The sequence below is a fragment of the Erinaceus europaeus genome, chromosome 11, assembly GCF_950295315.1.
Source record: "Erinaceus europaeus chromosome 11, mEriEur2.1, whole genome shotgun sequence".
NCBI classification, from domain to species: Eukaryota; Metazoa; Chordata; class Mammalia; order Eulipotyphla; family Erinaceidae; genus Erinaceus; species Erinaceus europaeus.
The window spans coordinates 49,304,111-49,325,543 of record NC_080172.1 but is presented as its reverse complement, the minus strand read 5'-3'; the positions used below and the strand labels follow the sequence as shown (position 1 = coordinate 49,325,543).

At 40.8% G+C, this 21,433-nt stretch overlaps 1 protein-coding gene across 8 annotated transcripts in view; it reads left to right on the top strand.

Moving 5' to 3' along the window:
* The window catches only part of ASH1L (ASH1 like histone lysine methyltransferase), a 165,228-nt gene that overhangs the window by 7,028 nt on the left and 136,767 nt on the right, over positions 1-21,433 (top strand). For 6 of the 8 annotated variants that reach the window (XM_007525313.3, XM_016189210.2, XM_060201588.1 and 3 more), the window contains exon 2: positions 18,022-18,542. The exons of 1 other annotated variant lie outside the window; for it this stretch is intronic. In XM_007525313.3, coding sequence (XP_007525375.1) covers positions 18,123-18,542 — 420 coding nt within the window. In that variant the 5' untranslated portion in view covers positions 18,022-18,122. Of the gene's footprint in view, positions 1-18,021; positions 18,543-21,433 lie in introns of those variants that run through there. One more of the 8 variants, XM_060201590.1, reaches the window with a different exon arrangement.

Genomic DNA, 21,433 nt, shown 5'->3' with positions numbered 1-21,433 from the left:
CATGCCTGATGCCCCAGAGGTTCTAGGTTTAGTTGAGAAGTGCTCTTACCTCAGTGTGTGTGTGTGTGTGTGTGTGTGTGTGTATGGTAGTATTGCATATGGTAGAGTACATTTGTTATCATGTGCAAGGACCCAGGTTTGAGCTTGCAGGGGGGAAGTTCCATTTGCAGTGAAGGTCTGCAGGTGTCTTTCTCCTTCTCTGTCTCCCCTCCCTTCTCAATTTCTCTGTGTCCTATCAAATAAATTAGAAAAAAAGGAAAAAATAGCCACCGGGAGTGGTGGCTTGGTAGTGCAGACACCGAGCCCCAGCAATAACCCTGGTAGCAAAATTAAACCAAAATAAGCCATACTGTTGCTTAAACTGCTAAATATAAACCATCATACAAAAGCATGGTGATCACAATGAATTAAAAACATCATTGACCATGTTCAAGCCTGGCCCCATCGCATTTATCGAAGTTTCAGTGCTGTGGTCTCACACTCTGTACCTCTGTCTCTATCTAAAACAAGCATTATAGACAGGGCCTGCAAAACAGCTTACTTGAATAGTGCACTGCTTTACCATTTGAGTGACCCAGATTTAAGCCTAGTCCCCACCACACTGGAGAAAGCTTTGGTTCCCTCTCTCTGCCCTCCCCCATATAAAAAGAAATAATAATAATAAAAAAAGCAAGGTGGCTGGGAGATAGCTCACCCTGTAGAGCATACACTAAACCATGCATGATGGTCAGGATTAGAGCCTCCTGCCTCCACATAGATATATCTGCATGGGGACAGCTTCATGGGCACTACTGTGGTATCTCTCCTCTCTGTCTCCCACTCTCTTACCTTCCATCAAAAAGAAGAGTGGTCCATTGGGACTACTACAGTCATAAGGATTCTCTCCTTCACATTCTAAATGATGTCCCTTACACCAAGGAGTCACATATAACCTGAGACATTCTTAGTACTATGTGTGCTTAACCTGGGCACCGCCACCCAGCCCCCCATAAATAAAATATTTAAAAAAGAAAAAAGGTTTATTTAAAAAAATGTGATATAGTTGCTAGTAAAGAAAAATGTAAATATATCTCTTATATGTCCATGAGAGGTTGACAGTTACTGTAATATGAAGACCATCATTCGTGCATGTTTGGTTAACATATATTTTGTGTCATTTGTAATTCCTAAGTAAATAAATCATGAATACTTGGATAAGCCTTGTTCCCATTAAGTTGTCTTTTTTCCATACTCTAAGGCCACACATATAGGATTGGGGAGGTGGCTCCATGACAGAGCTCATGCCTTTCTTATATGTGTGAGGTTCAGACCTGGCTGCACATTAAAAGAAATTATTTGGCAGTAGACTCCAGGTGAAGAATGTCTTCATTCCTTTTGGAGTTGTGTTTTTTTTTTTTTTTTTTCTTTTCTTTTTTTCTACCAGGATTACTGCTAGGACTTGGTGCCTACACGATTCTACCACTCTTTTTGTTTTTGTTGTTGTTAGAAAGTGAGACAGAGGGAGTGGGGCAATCCATAAGCACACATGGCGCAAAGCACAAGGACCAGCGTAAGGATCCTGGTTCGAGCCTTCAGCTCTTCACCTGCAGGGGAATCGCTTCACAAGTGGTGAAGCAGGTCTGCAGGTGTCTATCTCTGTCTTCCTCTCCTCTCTCTGTCCTATCCAACAACAACGACACCAATAACAACAACAATAACTACAGCAATAAAACAAGGGCAACAAAAGGGAATAAACAAATATTTTTTAAAAAAGTGATTAAAAAGAAACACAAGAAGAGACACCTGCAGCATTGCTCCACCACTTAGGAAGGTCCTTCCCCATGAACATAGATCCTTGAACATAGTAATCTGTCTCTTTTGGTGGTGGGGCAGGGTGGGGGCAACTGCTTGAGTTCATTTGGTACAGTGAGCAAGGACCCAGGTTCAAGTCCCTGGCCCCCACCTGCAGAGGGAAGCTTCACAAATGCTGAAGCAGTGCTGTAGGTGTCTCTCTATCACCCCCTTCTTGTTTTCTCTTTAATAAATAAATAAAAATATGTAGAACCTGAGGAATTTAATTTTTTTATTAATTTTTTTTTTTAATTTAGAGAAAGAACTGACACCACAGCATTGTGCTGCCATCCCTTAATTGCAGTTCTTGGTGCTTTCATGTGAAGTCAGAGTTTTATGCATTATAAGACCCACACTTGATGTATGGGAGGTGGCATAGTGGACAAAATATTGGCCTACTTAGCATGAAGTCCCTAGCATCATATAAGCCATAGTGATGCTCTGGTTTGCCCTCGTGTTAATCTTTTCTTTTCTTTGGGTTTTTTTGTTTGTTTGTTTGTTTGTTTTGTTATTGGATAGAGACAGAAATTGAGAAAAAAGGGGGAGATAGAGAAGAAGAGAGACAAACACCTGCAGACCTGCTTCACCACTTGTGAAGTGACTCCCCTGCAGGTGGGGAGCTGGGGACTCGAGCCAGGATCCTAACCAGGATCCTAACCGGTCCTTGTGCTTTGCACCATGTGTGCTTAACCCGCTGCGATACTGCCTCGACTCCCCTTTTTTTTTAAAGGCCCACACTCTAGGAGGCCAGGTAGTGGTGTTCCTGGTTAACTGCACATATTACTTGCATAAGGACTTGGATTCATGCTACAGGTGTCTCTCCTCTTCCCTTCTCTTCTCTTCTCTTCTCTTCTCTTCTCTTCTCTTCTCTTCTCTTCTCTTCTCTTCTTTCTGTCTCTCTGTCTCTCTCACTATTTTCCTTCCCTCTGAATTTCTTTCTGTCCTAACAAATAAAATAAAGTTAAAAAACAAAAAAAGACCCTCACTATAGCAGGTGAACTATCTCCTGGCCCATTTATTCTTTCATTCAGCCAGTTCAAATGCTTAATCCGTTTCTATTTCTGTGTTAGTAATTTTTTTTTTTTGCCTTGGATTGTGAATATAGTAAGAGGAATACCTTGTTAATAAATACATTTCACTAAAATGCTATTAAGGAGACCAGCAGATGTCTTTCTTACCTGATAGAGTATGCATGGGTTCAAGTAAAGAGTAAAACCTGGGTTCAAGTCCCCAGACATCATATGGGAGCTCTTGCAGGGAAGAAGCTTCACAAGCAGTTGAGTGTTTCACAATATACATACATATTTATGGCCAGAAGTGGTAGAGTTGTGTAGGCATTAAACCCCAGCAGTAACCCCCTGGTGGCAATAAATAAAAGTACTATTCACGACCAGTGCTTATTTCTATTTGATTACTCTAAAAGAAAGCCAGAATAGGGGGCTGGCGGTAGCACACTGTGTTAAGCGCACATAGTGCGAAGTGCAAAGATGCATGGAAGGATCTCAGTTGGAGCCCCTAGCTCCCCATCTGCAGGAGAGTTGCTCCTCAAGCAGTGAAGCTGGTCTGCAGGTATCTTTCGCTCTCCTCTATCTCCCCCTCATTTCTCAGTTTCTCTCTGCCCTATCCAACAACAGTGGAAAAAAGATGGCTGTCAGGAGCAGTGACTTCATTGTACTGGCACTGAGCCCCAGCAATAACCCTGGAGACCAAAAAAAAAAAAAAGAATAACCTTCCTAGATACCTGTTGTAAAGAACCACATAGATAAATAAATGGAAGTTTATAAAATACTAAATGGGCCAGAGATAACACAACAAGTACATCAGACTTGCATGCATGAGCCCAGAAGTCCTAAGCTCAATCTCTAGTGCAGAGCAGTGCTCTGGTCTCTGTTTCTTTCTGTTTTTCCTGAATAAAGAAAAATAATGATTACATTTAGAAATATGAAGATCCTTACTCATTAATATGGTTGCCAACCATTTTTAGATTAGAAAATGTACAGAATAAAGATGAAGTCAAATTGTCATCTTACTTCTTATTTAGTCTTATCATAAGCATTGTTAAAACTTCCTTTAAGTGGCTGGGGAGATAGCATATTGGTTATGCAAATGACTTTAATACCTGAGGCAATAAGTTCCCAGGTTCAGTCCCTAACACTACCATTAGCCAGATCTGAGCGGTGCTCTGATTAAAAAACATAACAAAACAAAAAAACTCACCTTTATTTTATTATTATTTTTATTTTTACCAGAGCTCTGATTAAAAAACAAAACAAACAAAAAAAAACCCACCTTTATTTTATTATTATTATTTTTACCAGAGCACTGCTCAGCTCTGTTTTATGGTGGTGTGAGGGATTGAACCTGTGACTCTGGAGCCTCAGGCATAACCATTATGCTGTCTACCTCTGCCCCAAAACCTTTCTTTAAAGTAACTGATTTTCATCTATGGACTTAATAGGTCAATATATCTACTATCCTAGGATACATGTATAAGGTCCATTACTTGTATTAGGGCTTTATATTGGCTAGTTTTTTTACTGTGTATTTTGGGATGTATTTTCTAGGTTTGGGTCTGTTTAAATGTATTTGAGGTGTTAGACAAAGAATAGAAATAATAGACAGTAGAGGCAGTCACAGCATAAAGGTTATTTTGTTGTTGATTTGAGAAACTAGAAGAAACCCTCTTAGTTAATGCATAAAATAGATACTCTTGCCTGAGTACATGACTTCATGCTTGCCATTCCACCTCTACCATTAGGAAAAATGTAGGGTCTGTCTGGTGAGTTTGCACCATGCTTAAAAAATCAGTAGTTTTAGAGTGTGTCAGTTCAGGAAGAGAAATTAATTTCAGAACATTGAGAGAAATATTTCTAGTAACAGTATATTCCCTAGGTATTATCTGTCTTCTTACTGCTGTTTTATAGAGATCACCAGAGAATTAAGGGTCTGTATCGTGTATAATTTCTTTTTCTCAAGTTAGAGTCAGAATTATTTGTGTGCAGTATGTAGTTCTGTAAGAAAGAAATACTGTGGCCCTAAATGTGATGCAGTGGATATGGTATTGGATTCTCAAGCATGAGATCCCAAATTCAATCCCAGGCATCATGTATGCCAGAATGATGCTTTGGTTTTCTTCCCCCCCCCCCAATGAATAAATATTTTAGGAAAAGAAAGAAAAAACAACCATATCTGCTTTACCACTTGTGAAGCGACCCCCTGCAGGTAGGGATCTGGGGGCTCCAACCCGGATCCTTACACTGATCCTTGGCTTTGTGCTATGTGCTACCACCTGACCCCCTCTTGGCTACAGTTTCTTATCTTTCTCAGTAGGTGTTTACACACTAATCCCACCACCAATTTAGGTCCTCCAGCACCATTGTGCATCCATCCTCAGTGGCCTCTCAATTCCTTCCCCTTGACAACCTCTCCTTCCTTGATCTTGCTGTCAGAGACTACATCTAGTCCAAGTTTCACCCTGTGCTTTGTCTTTCCTTCCTTGTTTCTTAATGTTCTCCTATAGATGAGATCACCTTGTATTTATTTATCCTTCTCCTGACTGATTTCAATATGATTACTTAAAGTTTCATCCAGAATGGAACAAAGGAGACAATTTGTCATTTTTAATAGCTGGATAGTATTTCATTGTGCTAGTTTTCTTTTTTTAATATTTATTTATTCCCTTTTGTTGCCCTTTTTTATTGTTGTAGTTATTATTGTTGTTGATGATGTCGTCGTCGTTGGATAGGACAGAGAGAAATGGAGAGTAGAGGAGAAAACGGGGAGAGAAAGAGAGACACCTGCAGGCCTGTTTCACCACCTATGAAGAGACTCCCCTGCGGGTGGGGAGCCAGAGGCTCAAACTGGGATCCTTACTCCGGTCCTTGCACTTCGCACCACGTGCGCTTAACCTGCTGTGCTACTGCCCGACTCCCACCAGAGTTTTCTTAACTACTTATCTGTCCCTGGGCATCTGGGTTGCTCCCATGTGTAGAATATTACAGATAATGTTGCTGTGAAGATAGGTATATATAGATACCTTTGGATAGGTGTTTTTGTTTTCTTTGACTAGATCCCTAGGAGAGGGATTACTAGGTAGTAGAGTAGATCTGTGAAGGACTGAACCTGAGACTTGCTTCAGGCATGAAAGTCATTTTGCATAACCACTATACTATCTCTCTCACTCCTAGCTCAGCTTTCTAAGATTGAGGACATAGGAACATAGTACAAAAATTTTACCTGTTTTTATTTTATTTTATTTCCAGGGTACTGCTCAGCTCTGGCTTACAGTCGTGCAGGGGATTTTATTTGATTTTTTTCCAGGGCACTGCTCAGCTCTGGTTTAAGGTGGTGCAGGGGATTGGACCTGGGACTTTGGAGCCTCAGGTCCCTTGAGAGTCTCTGCATAATCATTATGCTATCTACTCCTGCTATTTTTTTCATTTATTTTAAAAGATTAAAAAATAATTTTTTACTGGGGGCTGCTAATGGTCTACAGTGCACTCATTGACATGTGTACAATTTCATTATGCAATAGGATCCTAAAATTCTCATCCACCCACACCCTTTCCCATTGTCCTTTACTTTGATGCAATACACCATGCCAAGTCACTTTGTATTCTTCCTTGTTACTCTTTATTTGACCTTCTCTTTTTGGCTTATCTCACTTAACATGTCTTGAGTTCCATCCAATAAAACAAACACCCCTTTAGAAAATGGGGCTAGGTGGGCTGGGGAGATAACATAATAGTTATGCAAAAAGACTTTCATGCCTGAGGCACCAAAGGTCCCAGATTCAATCCCCAGCACCACCATAAGTCAGAGCTGAGCAGTGCTTTGGTCAGTAGGTTGGTTGGTCAGAGTCTCTAGCTCTCTCTCTCCCTCTCTCTATTTTGCAAAAAAGAAAATGGGGCGAGGACATGGGTAGAAACTTCACTAAGAAAGATGCAGAAAGCCAACAGACACAGGAGAACGTGCTCAAAAACTGATTATCAAAGAAATGCAAATAAAGACAGTATGAGATACCCTTTTACACCTGTGAGAATGCCATACATTAGGAAGGAGCGAAACAACAAATATTGGAGAGGATGTGGGGACAGAGGACATGGTTTCACACTGCTGGTGAGAATGCAAATTTATTCAACTCGTGGGAAATAATCTGGAGGCTTCTCAGAACACTAGAAATAAATCTACTTTCTGGCCCAGCAATTTCTCTCCAAAGGGATGAAAAAAAAAAAGAAACCTGTCAGAAGGCATTTGTGTATACCTACGTTCATAGCAGCACAATTTGTAATTGTCAAAAGTTGGCAGCAACCAAGATGCCCAATGACAAATGAGTGGCAAAAAAATTTTGGGGTGTGTATATACCCAATGTGTATATACACAATGAAATACTATTCAGCTGTTAAAAATTATTATCAATGAAATGGGGAAAGACAAAGAACCAGAGAGCATCACTTTAGCATAGGTGATATGGGGACCTAATATTGCAAGTCCTGCTGTATAACTTTCTGGACCATACTTACATTTATGTGTTTATAGTTATAAATTAAAAAAAAAATTTAAAGTATCCTTTTTTATTTTCCCTTTTGTTCCCCTTATTGTATTTTTTTTATTATTGTTGTAGTTATTGTTGATGTTGTCCTTGTTGCATAGGACAGAGAAAAATGGAGAGAGGAGGGGAAGACGGGGAGAGAAAGACACCTGTAGACCTGCTTCACCATCCGTGAAGCAATCCCCCTTCAGGTGGGGAGCCAGAGGCTCAAACTGGGATCCTTAGCCCGATCCTTGCCCTTCGCACCATGTGCGCTTAATCCGCTGCGCTGCTGTCCGACTCCCTAAAGTATACTTTTCAAAGAGATTTTTTTATTTTTATTTGATACGATGGAGACATTGAGAGGGGAAGAGGTGATAGACACCTGTAGCTCCTAAGACTTGAACCTGGGTTCCTTACATAGTAACATGCAAGCTCAACCAGGTGTACCACCAGCCGGCCTCTATGGTCAAATTTAATTGATATCTTTATGGGGATAATTAATTTTTTGTGATTTTAGAGATTTACTTAAAATCAGTTATTTGGCAGTTTAAAGTCACACCGGACTCTACTTTTGAAGAACAAACTACTTGCAATGTATGTAGTCTTTTTTTTTTTTTTTTTTAATTCTGGAATGTGAAATTCACTTAATATATAGTGAGTACTTATTGCCACATAGTTTGTATGGATGAGAATTGTGGAAGCTGCCTAGCTGTGGTTCTAGATGAAAATTTCTCTGTCAAGGCAGTAAGAGCATCCACTGAGACTGTAGTGATGTGAAGGCTTCAGTGGTCCTGGATTTTTTTTTTTTTTTTAATTATAAAAAGGAAACATTGACTAAACCATAGAGAGGGGTACAAATCCATACAATTACCACCACCAGAACTCCATATCCCATCCCCTCCCTTGATAGCTTTCCTATTTACCCCTCTGGGAGTATGGACCCAGGGTCATTCTGGGATGCAGAAGGTGGAAGGTCTGGCTTCTGTAATTGCTTCCCCACTGAACATGGACATTGACAGGTGGATCCATACTCCCAGCCTCTCTCTCTCTTTCCCTAGTGGGGAAGGGCTCTGGGGAATTGGAGCTCCAGGACACATTGGTGGGTTTGCTGGTTTTTTAAGGTGACACACAAAGGCATTGTCAGGGAGCATCTTCATGATACAACAGCTAACTTCCCCTCTTCCTAGCTCTTGTTAGTTACCAACAACCTGTGACACCCCTTGACTTATAGGTACATCATTTTTAGTTCCCACCTCCATCTTCATGTGATGTCTTTCTTTCTTGCATCCAGGGTTATCGTTGAGACTCAGTGCCAGCATTACGAATCTGTTGCTCTTGGTAGCCCACTTTTCTCTTTTTATTTTATTTGATAGGACAGAGAAAAATTGAGATGGGAAGTAGAGAGAGCTAGACACCTTCAGACCTTCACTGTTCTTATGAAGTCTCTCTGCTACAGGTGGGGAGTAGGGGCTCGAACCCAGGTCTTTGTGCATGTCCTTGTGCATAGTACTATGTGCACTTAACCAGGTACACCATTGCCTAGCCCCTGACCTCATCTCTTCTTTAACATTTTAATTTTCATTTTGCCTATTAGTCTTTGTTTTACATTTGGTTAAAGCATAGTAATATTCTGACCTCATATACAATATACTAATTTATATAACTACAATAATATTAATCTTATAGTGCTACATGAACACCACAGAGCCTCCCTGATCTAGGAAGTTAGATCCCCCCCCCCATTTTTGTTACCCTTGTTATTATTATTCTTGTTATTGCTGTTGTTGTTGGATAGGGCAGAGAAAAATGGAGAGAGGAGTAGAAGACAGAGGGGGAAAGACACCTGAGACCTGCTTCACCACTTGTGAAGCTACTCCCCTGCTGGTGGGGAGCTGGGGGCTCAAACCAGGATCCTTAATGCACTGCGTTACTGCCCAGCCCCCATGATCTGATCTTTATTATTATTTTTTTTCTATTATCTTTATTTACTGGATAGAGACAGCCAGAAATTGAGATGGAAGAGGGAAAATGGAGAGAGACACCTGCAGCCCCACTTGGAAAGTTTTCCTCCTGCAGGTGGGGACCAGGGGCTCGAACACATGTCCTTGTGCATTGTAATATATGCACTCAATCAGGTGTGCCGTCACCTGGCCCCCCCCATCTGATCTTTAAACTGAGATGGAGAGCAGTGAGTGAAGATGGTAGAAGAGGGAATTAACTGTTCTCCTAATGGAGGAAAGAGACATTTGAGTAACTGAAAATATATACTTAGGACATCTATGTAACACATAGGTCAGTTAAATTTTTTTTTTTTTTTATGTCTGCTCTCTTCATGGCAGTGTGTGAAATAGACTAGAAGTAGGGGCCAGTAATAAGAAAAAAAATGTGGGTGGGGTAGACAGCATAATGGTTGGGAGCTGAGTGGTGACGCACCTGGTTAAGCGCACACATCACAGTGAGCAAGGCCCCAGGTTCGAGCCCACTTGCAGGGGGAAAGCTTCATGAGTGGTGAAGCAGGGCTACAGGTGTCTCTCTGTCTTTCACTCTCTATCCTTCTGATTTCTGGCTGTCTCTAACAAATAAATAAATATAATTTTTTAAAAAGATATCATAATGGTTATGCAAAAAGACTCATGCCTTAAGCTCCAAAGTCCCAGGTTCAATCTCCCACATTACCATAAGCTAGAGCTGAGCATAGCTCGGGTATAAACAGAAAAAAAGAAAAATGTAAATAGGGATATGTATGAAGTACTATTGTATTTACATTTCATATATTATTGAATTCTAACAATCTTTTCTATTCATAAATGCAAATGTAGGCATGGAGTGCCTTATTAAGTGTGTATATATATGCATACATATTTAAGAGATTTGGGGGTTGGGTGGTGGCACACCCACTTATGTGCACATATTATTACCATGTGCAAGGACCTTTGGTTCTATCCCCTGCCCCTTAGTGCAGTGGAGACCAGGTTTGAATCTGGGTCACACCAATGGCAAAGTAGGGACACTATCCATATAAGCTATCTTGCCAGCCCTAAGCATCTTATTTCTTAAGCTTCATCATATATGCTAAGTAATCATAGTGCCACTAGTTATTCTAGTCAGAAAACTAATGTCACGTGTGAATCCTTATTCCTAACCTTCAACCTACCCCCAGTATTTGTGAGTAGCATAGAAATAATTTTAGTTCCAAAAATCCCACTAACACTGACTTGTCCAAAAAAGCAACAATTCTTGCTTAGAATATTGCAGTAGTTTCCTAGTTTCTTTTTCTGTCTACCTTGTTCTCCGCCAGTCCTTTTGCCAGGATGTAGTCAGGAGATTGAACCAGGGACCTTGGAGCCTCATGCATGGAAGTCTTTTGTGCTATTGTGCTATCTCCTTTGCCCCCAGAAAGTTGATTTTTTGGGGGGGATCAGTGCAGGCAGTATGAATCCACTGCTCCTGGAGGCCTTTTATTTTTTTTAATTGGATAGAACAGAAAAATTTTAAGGGGGAAATAGAGGGAGAGAGACAGACACCTGCAGACTCCCCTCCCCTCCCTTCCCCTCTGACACCCCCTTTTTTTTATTAGGAGAGGAGAGGAGACACCAGTGACAATTGATCCCCCTCCCCTCCCCTCTCCTTTCATCTCTACATTTGTTATCATGTGCAAGGACCCAGGTTTGAGCTTGCAGGGGGGAAGCTCCATTTGCAATGAAGGAAGTCTACAGGTGTCTTTCTCTGTCTCCCCTCCCTTCTCAATTTCTCTGTGTCCTATCAAATAAATTAGAAAAAAGGGAAAAAATAGCCACCGGGAGTGGTGGCTTAGTAGTGCAGGCATCGAGCCCCAGCAATAACCCTGGTAGCAAAATTAAACCAAAGCAAGCCATACTGTTGCTGAGAGGAGAGGGGAGGGGAGGGGGGAGGGAGAGGGAGAGGGGGCCCAGTGGATAGGTAAAGCATTGGATTCTCAACCATGAGGTCCCCAGTTCGATTCCTGGCAGCACGTGTACCAGAGTGATGTCTGGTTCTTGCTCTCCTCCTGTCTTTCTCATGAATAAATAAATAAATAAATTCTTAAAAGAAAAAAAAAAGAAAGAAAGGAAAAATGGCTGCTGGGAGTGGTGGATTTGTCATGCAGAAATAATTCTGGTGGCGGCCTGTAGCACAGCGGGTTAAGCGCAGGTGGCGCAAAGCACAAGGACCGGCATAAGGATCCCGGTTCGAACCCCGGCTCCCCACCTGCAGGGGAGTCGCTTCACAGGCGGTGAAGCAGGTCTGCAGGTGTCTATCTTCTCTCCTCCTCTCTGTCTTCCCCTCCTCTCTCCATTTCTCTCTGTCCTATCCAACAATGACAACAACTATAATAACCACAACAATAAAACAACAAGGGCAACAAAAGGGAATAAATAAAATAAATATAAAAAAATAATTCTGGTGGCGAAAAAAAAAAGTACCAATATGAAGAGTAATGTTAATAATGAAAGACTGTATGGGAGGAGGTCAGAGGGTACTTGGGAATTTTTTTTTGCCTTCATGATTATCATGAGCCCTATGCATGCGCTGTGAATCCACTGCTCCTGGCGGCCACTATTCGCCATAATTGTTGCGGTTGTTGTTGTTATTGCTGTTGGATAGGACAGAGAGAAATCAGAGGAGGAGAAGACGGGGGAGAGAAAGATAGACACCTGCAGTCTTGCTCATTGTTTTTTAAGCGACCCCCTGCAGGTGGGGAGCCCAGGGCTCAAGCCGAGATCCTTAGGCTAGTCCTTGTGCTTCACACCATGTGGCTTAACCCACTGTGCTACCGCCCGCCCCCCGGGAAATCTTATAAACCTAAAATTGCTCTGAAATAAGGGAGGGGGGAAAAGCCAACAATTTGTATTCATGTTTCTGATTAAAACTTGATTCAACTTTTCCTTCTATTCATGCATACATAAATTCATTCATTGGCACCGGAGTTATCTTTGGGGCTCAGTACCAGCACTACAAATCCACTGCTCCTGCTTGCCATTTTCCCTTATTTTTAAAATTTATTATTTTTTTAAATTTTATTTTTATTGGTGATTTAACATTGATTTTCAAAATTATGAGATAACAGGAGTATAATTCTGCACAGTTCCCACCACCAGAGTTCTGTGTCCTCATTTCCTCCAATGGAAACTGCAGTAGTTGTCCAAAGGTCATAGATATGCATTGACTATTATTTCTGTGAAAAAAAAAAAAAATATATATATATATATATATATATTTGCCCATTTTCTATGGGCCTGCCTTCTCTCTTTTTTTTTTTTTTTTTGATTTTTTAAAAATATTTATTTATTTTCCCTTTTGTTGCCCTTGTTGTTTAACATTGTTGTGGTTATTGATGTCATCATTGTTGTTGGCTAGGACAGAGAGAAATGGAGAGAGGAGGGGAAGACAGAGAGGGAGAGAAAGAAAGACACCTGCAGACCTGCTTCACCACCTGTGAAGCGACTCCCCTGCAGGTGGGGAAGCTGGGGGCTCGAATTGGGATCCTTAAGCAGGTCCTTGTGTTTTGCGCCACGTGCGCTTAACCCGCTGCGCTACCGCCCAACTCCCCTTCTCTTCCTTTCTAAGTCACATCTACTAGTACTTCCAAAAGTCCTTCCTTTTTTCCTCTTCTCTCTTTGGATCCTAATGGAATTGGATTTCAAAACCCTTTGGTCATCTTCCCCTAACATTTACCCCCCTTTGGGAGCATGGGCCAAAATTCTTTCTTCCTTTCTTTCTTTCTTTCTTTCTTTCTTTCTTTCTTTCTTTCTTTTTTTCTTTCTTTCTTTATTTCTTTTTTAATATTTTTATTTATTTATTAAAGAGAGGGATAGGAGAGAGAAAGGACCAGACATCACTCTGGTACATGTGCCACTGGGAATGGAACTCAGGATCTCATGCTTGAGAGTCCAACCCTTTATCCACTGTGTCACCTCCTGGACTACAGCCAAAATTTTTTATGGGGTACAGAAGATGGGAGTTCTGGCTTCTGTAATTGTTTCTCAAAAGCCAAGCATTAGAAATTAAAAAACAAGTAAGATGGTGGGTAGAAGGGATGGGGACTAGGAGGGAACACACTGAAGCCAATAAGATATAAACCACATAAGGCATGGAATTAATTCAAGGATTTATTGAGTACCTCCTATGTGCCATGGGCTGATGTAGCTGCAGGCAATACATCAAATTAAACTGACAAATATATTTCCTGGTGTTTACATTTCTGCATAATGCAGAGATAATACTGTATACCAGATGATGAGAAAGAGCGGTGAGAAAAATAAGATAGAATAGTGTGAGAAGAGGGTAGTGGGGTTGATCTTTTTCTGCTTTACAAAGGATTGTTAGGAATTGTCTCCTAGTTTGGGCAATGTTTAGGCAAAGACAAACAATTCGAAGAATAAGCTATGCGATTAACTGGGGAAAGGAAGTACTAGTGAGGCAGTGTGGTGAGTACAAATCTCCTAGGAATGTTTTGTTGATTTTAGAAACACAAGGAGGGGACCCGTGTCTAAGTGGGAAACTGATAGGAGATAGAAGAGAGGCCTTTAAATAGGGCCTTTGCGTCATCATAAGGGATTCCAGCTTGAGTGAGAAAGGAAGCCATGGAACTGTTTTTAAACAGAGGAGTGATGGGATCTGACATAGTTATTTTATTATAGTATTATTTATTAATTTTAATTATATTTAATTTTATTATAGTATTATTAATATTATTATAGTATTATTCAGAAGTTAAGTGATAAGAGATTAAGGACAAAGAGGATGCTTGCCTAAATAATCTTGAAAAGGCACAGAGGTAGCCCAGAAGGTGGTGCTTGTTGGAGGTGGTGGAGCTTGATAAAGCATTGGATTTACAAGTATGAGGTCCCAAGTTTGATTCTTGGTATTGCGTGTGCCCTAGAGATCCTCTGGTTTTCTCTCTCATTCCCATTATTATAAGTAAAAAAGGCGAAGGAAAGAAAAGAGAATCCACGTATTATGATAAGTAAAGTTGGTGAAGGTGAACATAATAGGAAAACCACAGTATAAAAGCAGAAATAACGTGGTTTCTTAGGGGCAGTAAGGAAAACTGAATTGAGGTTTGTTGAAAAGTAAGGATAAACAAGTTTGAATAGTCAGAACAGATTATGGAAAACTTTGAAAGTCATTGTTTTAAATATAAACTGGTAGATTGCCAGAAGAATTGTCAGTGATTTTTATTGGAATAGATGAAGAGAGAAAGATAGGGCTTGCAAGTCCACTGCTTTACCAAACTCCACCACATCCAACAAGTAACACCTTCTGGGCTACCCTTGTGCCTTTTCAAGATTATTTAGGCAAGCATCCTCTTTGTCCTTAATCTTTTAACTTCTCAATAATACTCAGCTGTATGGAAACAAAGTACAGTATTTTTTTTTTATTTCCTTTTTTGGGATTAATGGTTTATAGTCAACAATGGCAGTGGCGCACCAGATTAAGTGCACATAGTACCAAGCAAAAGGACCCACGCAGGGATCCCAGTTCAAACCCCTGGCTCTCCACTTGCAGTGGGGTTGCTTCATAAGCAGTGAAGCGGGTCTGCAAGTGTCTCTGTCTCCCTCTCTTTTCCCTCTCCCCTCTCAGTTTCTCTCTGTCCTATCAAGTGGGGGCAAAAAAACCAGACAGCAGCAGCGAATGCATAATGCTAGCACTGAGCCCTGGTGATAACCCTGGAGGCAAAATAAATAAATAAGTAGATACAGAGAGAGAGAGAGAGATAAGAGGACTGCTCAGCTCTGGCTTATAGTGGTCCTAGGGACCCTGGAGCCTCAGGCATGAAAGTTTTTTGCATAACCATTATGCTATTTACCCAGCTCTTATCTTTTGCTTATCTTTATTTTTATTTATTTTATTATAGGATAGAGACAGAGAGAAATTGAGAGAGATGGGGAAGATACAGAGAAACATCTGCAGCCCTGCTTCACCACTCATGAAGCTTTCCATAATTCCTGTAGTGTGCTCAACCGGGTGCACCACCACTGGTCCCTATTAGTCATTTTCTTATAGAGTTGTAAAACAACCATGTCTCTATTCTTGGGAATCTTATAATCTTACTGAGAAGTGAATTTTTTTCTTCTTAATAAAAGAAAGAAGCAGAGCATCACTTTGGCACAAGTGATGGTGGCAACAAAACTCAGGACCTCATGGTTGAGACTCTTAAGATTTTATTCACTGTGCCACTTCCCAGGTCATAGGAAAGAAAAAACTCATAAGATACATTTTTTTTTTTTTGGGAACGTCATCAATTCACGCCACTTTATGGACAGAAAAAGAGGGGCAGGGAGTGAGGCAGTGGGTGATCAGGCCTCTCCCAGCCTCAGAGGTAACCAGAGTCCTAGGAGCAGGGCCCCTACCGATCCATCTCATCCAGGAGTGGGGATTGGTTTTTGAGTGAGTGTGTGTGTTTATATGTTCTGTGTACTTGTGCATGCGTGAATGCACTTGCATATCCTTGTGCCTTTTGCTTTATTCCACTGCTTCCTGTGGAATTTTTGTTGTTGTTATTTTCTCTTTAAATATTAGAGCAAAGCAGAGAGGAAGATACAGACAGGAGAGATACTACAGTATTTCTTCAGCACTCATAGAGCCTCCCCTGGTGCCATGCCTGGTGCTCCCATGTTATGTTTGGGATTCAAACTTAAGTTCTCACAGTTCTTCACATATGGTAAAATTTGTACTCTACTGGCTAATCTATCTTCTGGTTTCAGGTTATGTTGTTTAAAGTGTTCTGACTCATAAATGGAACTTTCTAAGGGGCAAGGTAGTCTTCTTGTTCTCAGTAGTAGTTCTAGGTCTTGATTCAGATGTGTGTGTAAATCGAAGACTATCAATCCATAGGAATAAAGCAACAAATCACCGTGCTGAATTTAAAATGTTTTCAGTACTGTTTGCTATTAGATTCACAGTTTTCAAAAATATTGTTATTTATATCATTTATTCATTTAAAACTTTTTCTCTAGAGATAAGTTTTATATGTTTAGAAGGTAGATCTATTTTACTGAATGCTATATTTGCACAATTGCTGCACAATGCTTGGCTCATGATAGGTACTCAGCAATAATTTTGAATGAATGATGAATGAATTAATTACTAGTTTAACTATATTGCCAACAATAGAGATAGTTTTAGCCTGAGTCCTCACCTAAAATGCCTGGTAACTTCAGAGAAAAAAATTAAGGTGATAATACTGAAGCCATCCACAAACAAGCTTCTTTACCTCTATTGAAACTGATTTTAAGGGTAGACAGGTATCTCAGTTGTAGGGTGTGGGCCTCATCATATATGAAGCCCAGGTTTGACCCCTGATAGCACTAGAAGTACCACAGCACCAGAGATTTGCTGTTTCTCCCTCTTTTTTTTTTTTTTTTTTTTGCCTCCAGGGTTATTGCTGGGGCTCTGTGCCTGCAGTACAAACCACTGATCCTGGTTGCCATCTTTTTTCCATTGTTATTGCTGTTGTTGTTGTATCTCTCTTTGTATTATCTTTATTTTGTTGGATAGAGGTAGCCAGAAGTCAAGGGTTATTGCTGGGGCTCTGTGCCTGCAGTACAAACCACTGATCCTGGTTGCCATCTTTTTTCCATTGTTATTGCTGTTGTTGTTGTATCTCTCTTTGTATTATCTTTATTTTGTTGGATAGAGGTAGCCAGAAGTCAAGGGTTATTGCTGGGGCTCAGTGTCTGCACTATCAGTCCACTGTTCCTAGAGGCTATTTTTCCCATTTTGTTGCCCTTGTTGTTACCCTTCTTGTCATTATTATTATTGTTATTGCTGCTGCTGTTGTTGAATAGGACAGAGAGAAATGGAGAGAGGGAGAGAGAAAGACAGACACCTGCAGACCTGCTTCACCACTTCTGAAGTGACCCTCCCCACCCAAAGTGGAGTGTTGTTCTAACTAAGAATAAGAAGTTGACTGGGAGTAGTAAAACATTGCACATGTGTGAGACCATTGTGCCAACCCCCAGCATCCCAAAAAGGGGAACTGACTTTAACTGAGATATAGGAACCATTTTTTTGAAAGTGACGAGTGTCAAAATGTGTTTTTTTTTTAATATTTATTCCCTTTTGTTGCTCTTGTTGTAGTTATTGTTGTTGATGTAGTTATGTTGGATAGGACAGAGAAATGGAGAGAGGAGGGGGAGACGGGGGGGGGTGGGGAGAAAGATAAGACACCTGCAGTCCTGTTTCACGGCTTGTGAATCGACTCCCCTATAGGTGGGGAGCTGGGGGCTGGAATTGGGATCCTTACCCCATCCTTGCGCTTTGTGCCATGTGTGCTTAACCGCTGGACTACCACCTGACTCCCATGTTTGTTTGTTTTTTAATCTTAGATTATCACTGGTTTACCATTAGTTAGAGAAAGTTCTTGGTTGAATTGTAACAGTGATTATTAAACATTTATTTGCACATACCATTGTAGATTATTCATGTTGTATACAGTAGTAGACTTAATCTGAATTTCTAATTTTTTTATCTAAGGTGAATAAAAATTCATTTTGAAGTATATCTTGATTTTATTTTTAACTCTGATTTCAGATTCTTCCTGACATCCTTGTTCCCTACCCCTAATATCCATTTCTCATATTGATCTCGATAATTACATCTATTCTGATAAATTTTTGTTATGGTCTGTCCTGCAGAGAAAGAGATGCTGGTTGCAACTTTTGGAGATCCCTGTTTTTTATGGAACACAATACTATAAAATTTTCATAAGATTCCTTGGCAATAACATACACTTGTGATGGACCATAGAAACACTGCTATGTTAGGATTGGGTTCTGATTCCGAAGGATTTTCAAGAAAGAGCCCTTCTGCCATCAATACTGGCACACTGGTCAGCAAAAGAGAAATAGAGTTAGAGAGCAACACAAAGGAGGAAGAGGATCTTCTCAAGTGGAATCGGGAAAGAAAAACTGAAGCCGGGAAAGATGATTGTTTGGCTGCTGCACAACAACAGTTTTCAGTGAAAGAAACAAACTTTTCAGAGGGAAATTTAAAATTGAAGATTGGCCTTCAAGCTAAAAGAACTAAAAAACCTCCAAAAAACCTGGAAAACTATGTGTGCCGACCTGCCATAAAAACAACTATCAAACACCCAAGGAAAACACTTAAAAGTGGAAAAATGACTGATGAGAAGAATGAACACTGCCCTTCAAAACGGGTAAGTAGAAGTCCTCACAAAATATCATCATAGTATTTGGAGTTCCCTACAAATTGTTTTAATTAAAAATTTTCTGTTTTTTTTTTTTTTTTGCTTGCTTCGTTTTGGCCAAAGCACTACTCAGTTCTAGGTGTTGGTGGTACTAGGCATCTAACCTGGAACCTTTTGTGTCTAAATCTCTTAAAACTACTACCGCTATTCATCTGTCCCTGTTGCTGAGGACTTATTCTGATGCAGTCTCCGCCCCCAGGTTTTTCTATGCTCCGCTAAATCCTAGAGTGCCCCCTTTCAACCAATCCTGGCTCCGCCCCCAGGTTTTTCTATGCCCCGCTAAATCCTAGAGTGCCCCCTTTCAACCAATCCTGGCCCTACACGTCACCCCTGGTTGTCGCCCAATAAAAAGCCCCCTCACCCCTCTCGGCTCTTGCTCTCTGGGCTCTGGCTCTCCCTCTCTGAGGTCTCGCTCCCTGCTCTCCCCCGTGGTCGGCCATTGCTGGCTGACTCCACGTGGTCTGAACCAAACCCCCCCCCCCCATCCTATAATAAAGATCTGTGTACCCCTTTGCTCTGGATGTCCGCTCTCTTCTCCGCGGTGCAGCCCGACACCAGACCACCTCAACAACATGTCCCCAACCCTATCTACTAATACTTTTACTTTAACATAGTTTTTGGTTTTGAGATACCTTGATTTGCATACTTAAAAATGTTTTGAAGGTATAATTTCTCACTTAAAAATACATTACCCTGCCCCCATTTAACCATCAATAATATCCTTCAACTAAAGCTCACTGGATTCTCTCTCCCTCTGTCCCTCTCCCCTAGTGCCCTTTTACCCAAGTTCCAAACATGAAGGGATTTTTTTTGTTTGTTTGTCTGTTTTTGAGGGGAGGTGTTTGTTTTCTTGCAGGTGTTCAGAGGGAGAGAAAGTGTTTGTGTGTTAAATTGAGTCACTGCACTCTGGTCTGCTGATAATAATTTCCCTTATAATTTCTTTGAATTTGTTGTAATTATTCTTTGTAAATCTTCTTATGTGAGCATACTAGGGATGATAGCTTTGGCACCTTCCTTAGAGGTCTTTATATCTCGGTTGAATTTCGGGTTTTCTTCCAGTTGCTGTATTGCTCCATTATTGCAGGTGTTCCTCTATACCAACCAGTTGTATTAGTTTCTTCATGAAGGCTAGGTGGTCATGATCTCTGTCTGAGCACATTGTCACAATGACCACATATTCTTAGTCATAGATATCCACAAATTATGGAGCTTCTGCCACACTATAAAGTTTTAGGTTACAAGTGCACCATAAACTGGTGGGAGGATGTGGCAATCTGTGCGTCAATGGAGATTGACTTCCAGAATGGCTCCCTTCAACTGCCTGCAGTAGCCATGTGGTTTGTAGCTTTTGTTTTTCTTTTTCTACTGGACCAGATGTTCAGCAGTGGAGATAGCCATGGGTCAGGGTAAGTGGCAGCAGCACACAGCTGGGATGTGCAGACAGCTGCAGGCTGGGAGCAGAACTTTTTTTTTGTTATGAAAGTCTTTCTGGGGGCCAGGTGGTAGTGTACCCAGTTAAGCACACATATAGCCATGTACAAGAACCCAGGTTTAAGCCCCCACTCCCTACCTGTAGGCGGGGGGTGGGGGACACTTCATGATCGGTGAAGCAGATCTGCAGGTGTGTCTATCTTTCTATTTTCCCTCCCCTCTCAATTTCTCTCTGTCCTATCAAATAATAAACAGAAGGGGGGTGTGGAAAAATAGTTTATGGGGGTGGGGTGGGGGATGGTGCACTTGGTTGAGTGCACATGTTACAGTGCACAAGGACCTTGGTTGAAGCCTCCAGTCCCCACCTGCAGGGGGAAAGCTTTACAAGTGGTGAAATAGTGCTGCAGATGTCTCTCTTGTTTCTTTCCCCCATCTCCCGCTTCCCTCTCAATTTCTGGCTGTCTCTATCTAATAAATAAATAAATAAATAAATGTTTTTTTAAAAAAGGAAAAAATGGCTGTTGGTAGTGGTGGATTCGTAGTGTTAGCAGCAAGCCCCAGCAATAACCCTGGTGGCAACTGAAAAAAATAAAAAATAAAAAAAAAACGAGAGAGAGAGAGAGAATGTCTTTCTGTTACCATCATTCAGATTCTAGACTTTCTTCCAAACTCATTTCTATGATGGTTCTTCTATGTATGTCATCATTTTTGTTGTAGAGTTAAAGGAGAACATGACCTGCTAGCTCACCATCATCTGAAGTCTTCCTTGTTAGTTTATTATTACTATATAGTTTAAAATTAAAAAAAAATTTTAACCAGAGCACTGCTAGTTCTGTCTTATGGTTGTGCAGGTGATTGAATCTGGGACTTAGGGATCTCAGGCATGAGAGTCTCTTTGCATAACCATTATGCTGTCTACCCCTACCCTTCGCTATTACTTTATCTAATCTAGGCTATGTAGTCCAAGAACTTTTATTTTAATAATTGCACTTGATTCTAAAGTAGCCTATTTCATGAGCCTAAGTAGACTGAAGCTTTTTAGAGATGTAATAGTATAACCATATATATATGATACTATACAAATTTAAAGTGATCTTCCCTATAGTAACTTTCAACACTATACAGTTTTTTCTTTTTGTTTATTTTTGTTGCCCTTGTTTATCATATTGTTGTTATTGTTGTTGTTGTGTTGGATAGGACAGAGAGAAATCGAGAGAGGAGGGGAAGACAGGGAGAGAAAGATACCTTCACACTTGCTTCACTGCCTGTGAAGCGGCCCCCCTGCAGGTGGGGAGCCGGGGGCTTGAACCAGGATCCTGATGCCGGACTGTGCACTTTGTGCCATGTGTACTTAATCTGCTGCGCCACTGCCCGGCTCCCCTTTATTCAATTTTTAAAATAAGTTGATA